The 7,531-nt window shown below is 48.3% G+C and overlaps 1 protein-coding gene across 3 annotated transcripts in view; it reads right to left on the bottom strand.

Annotated features, from left to right (window-relative positions):
- Positions 1-7,531, bottom strand: part of SLC25A25 (solute carrier family 25 (mitochondrial carrier; phosphate carrier), member 25) — a 13,524-nt gene that overhangs the window by 282 nt on the left and 5,711 nt on the right. Inside the window, exons 2-10 of one of the 3 annotated variants that reach the window (XM_009879512.1) lie at positions 4,682-4,808; positions 4,506-4,593; positions 4,016-4,051; positions 3,599-3,710; positions 2,700-2,858; positions 1,805-1,957; positions 1,582-1,689; positions 1,196-1,363; positions 345-495 (exon numbers count right to left, since the gene is read on the bottom strand). In XM_009879512.1, coding sequence (XP_009877814.1) covers positions 345-495; positions 1,196-1,363; positions 1,582-1,689; positions 1,805-1,957; positions 2,700-2,858; positions 3,599-3,710; positions 4,016-4,051; positions 4,506-4,593; positions 4,682-4,808 — 1,102 coding nt within the window. Of the gene's footprint in view, positions 1-344; positions 496-1,195; positions 1,364-1,581; positions 1,690-1,804; positions 1,958-2,699; positions 2,859-3,598; positions 3,711-4,015; positions 4,052-4,505; positions 4,594-4,681; positions 4,809-7,201; positions 7,361-7,531 lie in introns of those variants that run through there. The other 2 variants (XM_009879514.1, XM_009879513.1) reach the window with 2 other exon arrangements.

Genomic DNA, 7,531 nt, shown 5'->3' with positions numbered 1-7,531 from the left:
GTTCCAATTCACATCCCTCCTACAGATGATCGTGGAGCAAAGACGCTCCTCAGCGAGCCACAGCCGTGCTGCACATCGCAGCCATCTTCCCCCACTGCTCTGCGGACGCCCTTACAGCCCAAACCTCCCGATGCGAGCAAAAGAGAACCTGTTTTGCAACAGAGGTGCTTGGCCCCGGATGCTAAGGGCAGCACAAAGTCCACTGTCCTCTTGCGGCACAGCAAACAGCCCACGGCTCGGCTGCACGAGGCAGCTACGGCGGCTGTCGCAATGTTTGCGATAGAGGATCTTTACCCTGCTCAGAGACCGTGACAAGAGTTCCTGCAGTTCCCAGAGGTTCTCACCTTGGGCTTGCATGCGTGTCCTCACAAGAGCCAGCGGGTAACTGGCAAGCTGTCCACAGGTGCTGGAGATGGTGCCACAGGCCAGCAGAACAAAGACCCCGGGGTCAGCACTGTTGACAGCGTAGCGTTGTAACCAGGCGTTTTTTAGCGTCTGGAAGAAACAAGGCAGATGTTAGCAGTGAAGAAGCAATAAAAAGAATATCACGTTACATAAAAGATCTAGAGTAAAGGCCAGAAAGCGACGTGCAAATTCAGCCAGAAGCACAAGGCTTCTCAAATCTTTTTGAGGTACTGCAGTGCCTGAGGTAAATCCCTTCTTTAATTTTCTGCTGCATTTTTCTCATTAAAAAAATAAAACACAACAAAAAAAGCCCAAGGGACCATGAAAGATGTTGACTAGGAAAGGAGACTAGTTGTATTAGGACAAGGGGAAATGGGTTTAAGTTGAAGGTGAATAGATTTAGATTGGACCTTAGGAAGAAATTCTTCAGTACGAGGGCGGCAAGACTCTGGAATAAAGTGCCCAGAGACGTTGTGGCTGCCCCCTCCCTGGAGGTGTTCAAGGCCAGGTTGGACAGAGTCTTGAGTAGCCTGATCTAGTTGAGAGGTGTCCCTGCCCGTGACAGGGAGGTTGGATTAGATGATCTCAAAGGTCCCTTCCAGTCTTGGCCATTCTAGGATTCTATGATCTTTTAGGCCATTTTGAGTAAAACAAAATAAAAATCAGCTTGTGTCCTATAAGGCTGATCAAGAAAGGCTCAATAAATTAAACTCCGTTAGTAACCGACAGGTCTGACACTGCTGAAGCTACACATGCAGCACAGCCCTACAACAGGTCAAAGGCTTCGTACCTCGTAGACTGCCAGGTCGATACCAGCATAGGGAATGATCCCCAGCATGTTGGGGATGTAGCCTTTGTAGAAGGCAGCCATTCCTTCCTTGGAAAGGATGTTTTTGGCACAATCCAACATGCCTGAATACTGTCCTGTCTTCCTTAGAGCCATTCGGGTTTTCAGAACCTAGAAGACAAAAATAAATACCGTGAAGGCCTGTAGGAGAAAAACATATGATGTCATTCAAAAGAGCATGACGGTCAGGACTACAAGCAAGCAGTATGACCTGATATCACCACCAAGAACTCATTAAGCTATCATAGTGCTGGTGTCCTCCCCACATTTCCCCATCTCAGCACCTTGCTGTGACCCCTCGCGTGCTGCACCAGCAGCCACCTCCTCACCTCCATCGGGTAGATGCTGCTCTGCGCGATGGCCCCAGCCAGGGAACCAGCTAACAGCCGCTCGTGAATCCTCAGCATCTCTTGGTCAGTCCCAATGAACCGCTTGATCTGGAGAAGCCAAAACAGACATTGAGGCTCGTTAACTGATCTCAACAGTTTTTTTTCCCCGTCTTCTTTCAGCTTGTCCTTCTGCAGCCAGACTTGTCTGTGTCCCTTTACTCACCTGCTCATAGGCCATGAACTTAATGGCAGATTCTGGTGCAATCTTCAACACGTTGATGCCATTCCCTCGCCACAGCGACCGTGTCCCACCCTCTCGGATCATTTGAGTAAAACCACCAATGATGCACATGTTGTTGCTGCGGGAGGCATGAACCTGGGAGAGGGTGAGCGAGCTTGGATTAGTTCCAGTCCCGATTACGACAGTGCTACGTTTCTCCATAATCCAGGGACAAAAGGGCACTTTTTTTATTTACCCAGAGATTTGCCAAGGCTTTAATCCTTTCCAGTTAACTTCTACAATAAGAAGGCAAGCTTCTTTTCTCTTTTGAAGGCTAGTATTAACTAATGGACCTAATCAATATCTCCCTCTGGAACAGGAGGAAATAGGCAACTCCCATACCTAGCGTAGGATCGGCTACCCAAGGCAAACTTCTTAGCTGGCTCAAGAGGAGGTACAGTGACAAAGCAGGCTAAAATCAAGTTTTTCTAGCATTGATATTACTTATTACGAGCTCTGCCAGCCGACCACTACAACTTCAACTCTCCTGGCTTCAGGCTCTCTCATGGTAACACAAGACTTGAACATGTTTCACCAAAATCTAAGTTTTTCAGTACTTTAAACCACAAAGCCCTCTAACTACTGACAGTTTTCACACGTTTACCTCCCAAAAGATTCTCTGTATTTTTTTCTCGTCAATGAAGACTAACTTTTTAACATGGCTTTGATCATTCACATAATCCAAAAAGCTTTCAAAAATAACAGTATTGAAAGCAATGAGATTAATCCAGGCCAGAGGGCTGTACTGTGTCAGTGAACATCATCATCTCCTAAGCATCTGAAAATATTAAAGGAATCTGACTGCATATTCAAACAAACTGGAACTGCTCCATCGTACCTGCATGAGCACTTTCAAGCGGTCCAAGGGAGCTGTACAGGTTCTGGACACAGCACCTGCACCTCCACCTGCAACCAGATGTCTCCACCACATCCCTGTTTGCCTCTCTTCCACCGTGAACTCATCCGGGACGGTCAAGTTTTCTCCTACATCAAAGATCTGCAAACGCATAAGGTGTTGAAAAATGTTTCATCAGCTAGTGATCTTGCCAAAGTTTTACTGCTTTTTATCAACGCTAAGTGTTAGAGTTCTGGATATGCTCGTTCCAAGTCAGCAGCTTATCTACAGCCATTAAGTGCTGTGTCCAGCCACGGGAGCTGCCACCACTGCAGCACATCACGGAAGGGAACCTTCACAGTCAGAGCCCACTGCCCAAGAAGCTGCCAACTGCCAAACATTCGTCTGCGTTAAAATACTGCGGATCATAGTAAGGAACAAAGTGACCAACTGCAGGCAGCTGCATGGCCAAAAAGCAGGACCTCTCTGGAACCTTCCAAGCTCGCAGCCAGTTTAATCTCGTTGCCTGCTATTTACACGCACCGGAATATCTCCAGGAAGGATGGCAGCCTGACAAATCAGTTTCTAGTCTTAACAGGCCCTGAACCAGTGGGGGCTGGCCACTGGTATGAGCTCTCGGAGGTGCGAGCCAAGTGAACACCTAATCTTCTTGCAGAAGGCGCAGTTATCATCTGTGCCAGAGGCTTCAGAAGCCGTGCCAGTGATGGGGGGGCGAGATAACAGGAGAGCACAGGAAGCAATTGGGCTTCTAGGGCTACAAGGCAGCTCTTGAAGCATGAAGAGAAAGATAGGGACTGCCGATAGCGGCTCCTGGGGGGTCAGCACTCCGACTGAGAAGCTGGGAAAGGACCAAGACCTGTCGTGGAGGAACCATTTCTTACCGTAGAGTGCTTCCAATACAGGATGATTTCAGGAATGTTCTCCACTGGGTGCAGCAGGTGATAGTCTCTCCACTCATTCCAGTCAATTGTCATTGTCCCGTTTTTATCCATGCTAAAAAGAATTACCATTAGATGAGTACAGACTCCCACTGGGTGACAAATTCCTTTTCCTCCTCTTCCCTTTGATTATTCAGGCCTACACCAGAAAAAGCTTTGCAAAGCAACTACTAAAGGACTTCTAAAGAGACACGAGACAAAGCTAGGAAATCTCCTATTCACCAAACACTGCAGAGAGGTAGGAGCAGGCTCCCATTTTCCTCCTTTCTCTCTCCCGCTTATCTGACCCGCAGGAGTGGTTGCACCTCCTCCTACCAAACTCAGGGACATAACTAACACTGAAGGGAAAAGAATACTTACTAGGTGACAGGACCCCAGAAGTGTCCCGTCCTTATTCTGACACACAGGCACACAGACAGAGGGAAGGTAGCAGAGGAAAGAAAGAGGAAAAAAACAGCACAAATAAGTGGTTGTTAACATGTTAGTGCCACATGCATAAAGCACTCAGCATTTCCAAAGAGCAACTGCGCAGTCCTCCTACAAAGCAGCAAGCTCAGGGCAGCAGGACGATCAGACAGGGATGCACATCAGCTCAGGCACAAAGCGCTTCCCCACAACAGGTCAGGAAGGGAGGAGATCCTGACGGTAACTCTCCATAACGCACCACAGCCTTGCAAGTGCCAATTCACAGGGAAAGAACAAAATCAAAACTAAGAGTAACAGGCAAAAAGGGAGGAGCTGAAGTCTCTGGGAAGCGTGTACAGTGTAGAAAGAGGAGGTGGGTTCCATGCCCCTACATTTCCTTCTAACCCCCTCAACAGTAAAGCAGAAGAACCAGCTGAATCCTCACCTCTTCAGTATTTTCTCAGCTTGCTGTTCAGAGATCTTGACTCCCAGGTCTCGAAGAGACTGTACAATCTCCTGGGCATCGATTCGGCCTGCAAAGGTAAGCCAGTGAGCTCCAGTCACATATGACAAGCTAATGCTTGCAAGTAGTCTATTCAGGAGCACAAGAAAGGTGTTTACCATCATTCTTCTTGTCCAAACTCTTGAAGACCAGTCTCAGCTTCTTCTCATGATCTTGAAGATAGTGAACAAATTCCTCAAAATCCAGTTGTCCATCCAGGTCCTTGTCTCCAGCCTTCACAATTTTCTGTTCATAAAACATTTACAAACTGTCAGTTCCTTTGTTCATTTAAAAACATCTGCCCTTTCTTCTACCATAAAGATAATTTCTTATATAACTTTGGCTTTTCCTCTAGAAAATAGCTGACAGAATTATAATTCCTCAAAGAAATTTGAGCAAAGCAATAGTGTAGAAAAGTCACCTGATTCCCAAAAGTTAGTTAGGCAGACGAAATGCCTCGTGCTTTTATCAGGGATATTCTGCTAGTATCATGTGTCTCATCTCTGTCCTGTATCTTGATTAACACCTTACAAAGCCCTTGTGGAGGTTCTGGAACTACATATGAGGCAACAGATTTGCATAAAAACTAAATCACAAAACTTCCGGTAATAAAAAAAAGCCCTGAACAGGAGAAGGAATTACATGCCTACTACAACCCTTAGAAGTAAGCTACCTCTGGCAATAACTAACTCCAACCAGAAAAAGCCTGTCCAGCTCCAGTGGACACAGCCAAAGATAAAAACCCCTATGAACTGGTTTAAGCACCCTGGAGCTATGTGCTTTAATTATACAAGTTTCCATGAGATGAATATAGAACAAGAAAAGGTTCTTAAGTAGGACAAAGCCTGAATCAAGATCAGACTCTATGTCAGACATGTAGGACAAGGTAAACAGCTAATTAACTCGCTCTAGCGTGGGGCAATAGCAGACGGACTGTCCTACCGAAGGGCACGTGGCTGCTCATTGACAGGAGGGGTAATCTCTGGGCTGGAAGAATGTGGCTCAGGGAGTTCCCACCCCCCTTCCTGGTTCAGTCTTTGACAGCCTCCAAGTCTTTTTCAACACGAATCAGTGAGCAACACCAAACGAGGTGTGATTCAGTCTTACAGCAGGTGCGTTGCTAAGGAAGCTCCAAGCTGAGATCAAACCTAAGTATTTTGTTCAATATTTAGGCTTCAAAGGTAACAGGCAAACCTAAGCTTACTGTGACATTTCCTCAGACTAAGAGCACCAGTCTCCTTCACAAGTCCTTGTCTTAAAGCCAGTTTAAATGACTATTAAAACTCCCACTCACCCCACCAAGTCTTGTCACTTTAGCCTTAATGCTATGAGGATTATTCCTAATCGCTTTACGAACCTTAAATAAGAAAGTGCTGTCCCAGCTGCCCTAACCTTTGAGGTATGCTCAGTATTCTTACCCTGCAATTTATCATATGACTGTTGTAAAGTTCAGCTATGACCCCACACTCAACTGGTAGGCTAAAGATAGACCAACACCCCTCGTGTGTCAGCAGGTTGGCCTTGAACCGCTGAATCAGGGCTTCCCTCTGACAGGCAACCCCCAACCAGTTGACAGGCGCTAGTAACTCGGAGGCACTGTAAGAGCCGTGACTGTGTAACTGCTCCGTTCTCTCAGCGTGCCCCTTACAACCGCAGAGACGAGAGACCACGGGTAACGAAAGCTGCCTCGCTCTGCTCGCCTGCACCCTCCACCACCACAGTGCAGAAACACTGCAAGCCCATCGAATGGCAACACGCAGGAAGGGCGAGAAAGCCAAGCTCCCAGCATCTTCCCCAGAGATACAAACAAATACCTGCCTGCAGCTCTTTGCCTTTAAAAGCAAATATGAAATCTCCGTGGACAACAAGCTGCTGGCAGCTGTGCTGGCTGCAGACGTTTCTGTGGTCACCAGCGTAACACACCGTGCCTGCAGCTTTGGGAACCCACACGCCTCAAAGCCTGCTACATCCCCCATCTGTGTGTGTGCCCCAGCCTGTCCGGGCTCTTGGCAGCCCCCATCATGAACAAATCTCGCCTGCAGCAGCAAGCGGAAAGCAAGGGCTGCATCAGAGTCGGAGCAAGAGCTCCGCAGATTTCATACATCTCCCTTCCACAGTGACACGAAATGCTCTTGCACAACCCGCCCCGGCTCAGCCACGCGCCGCTGCCGAGCCGCTCGCTGGCTCATAGCACAAACCTGCTCCCTTCGCCGGGGCAAGACCCGCATCAGCCAGAGCCGGCAGTAGATCACACCCCTCCCGTCAGAAGAGGGGCAGGGGAAAGGGTGTAAGAAGGAAAAGGGAGAGGATGTTAAACATATTTGAGCAGACCAGCTAATGTAGAAGAATCCACAGCCTGGAGAAACCCTTTTTCTATTTAAATTGCATAAGATCAATTGGTTTAAAGGCTCCTAGAGGCACTGAGATCTGATCAGATTTGTCAAAAGAATCGGAAAGAAAAGAATCCACTCCACGCTGCTTTGGCAGTCCCTGCCAAGCGGCAAGAGAAGCGAGTCCGTGCTGTAGCCAACTATTACGACAGACCCGTCACAACCTTCTCCCCCTCTGACCAGCGCTCAGGGGGTTGGAGACCAGCCCTCCATCGCTCGCTCCCTCCCCTTCCTCCCTTGGGGCCATACCTGCTTCCACTGGCGGTACGTGGAGAACTCCTGGGAAGGAATGAGAAGGCTGAGTCGGAAGATGGATTTGAGTTCAGCCGGCAGCCCCTTCGACTCAAAGTATTCAAACTCTGTCTGCGACTCCCCAAACACCGGCACATACAGACAGAGGCAGAGCATCTTTCTGAGCCGCACACTCAGACCGACCAGGAAGGGAAGTAAATCTGAATGACTCCCCTGAGCTAATTTCAATACGTAGTGGAAAGGAAATGCCAGCGAGTCTCATGACACATGCCTATGAGCAAAGCGGGCTCGGGGGGGGGGGATTGGCTGGCCCAGCCCTGCCCTTCC

Source organism: Apaloderma vittatum, unplaced genomic scaffold (genome assembly GCF_000703405.1).
Source record: "Apaloderma vittatum isolate BGI_N311 unplaced genomic scaffold, ASM70340v1 scaffold24682, whole genome shotgun sequence".
In the NCBI taxonomy this organism is placed as follows: domain Eukaryota; kingdom Metazoa; phylum Chordata; class Aves; order Trogoniformes; family Trogonidae; genus Apaloderma; species Apaloderma vittatum.
This window is presented reverse-complemented; position numbering and strand designations above follow the sequence as displayed.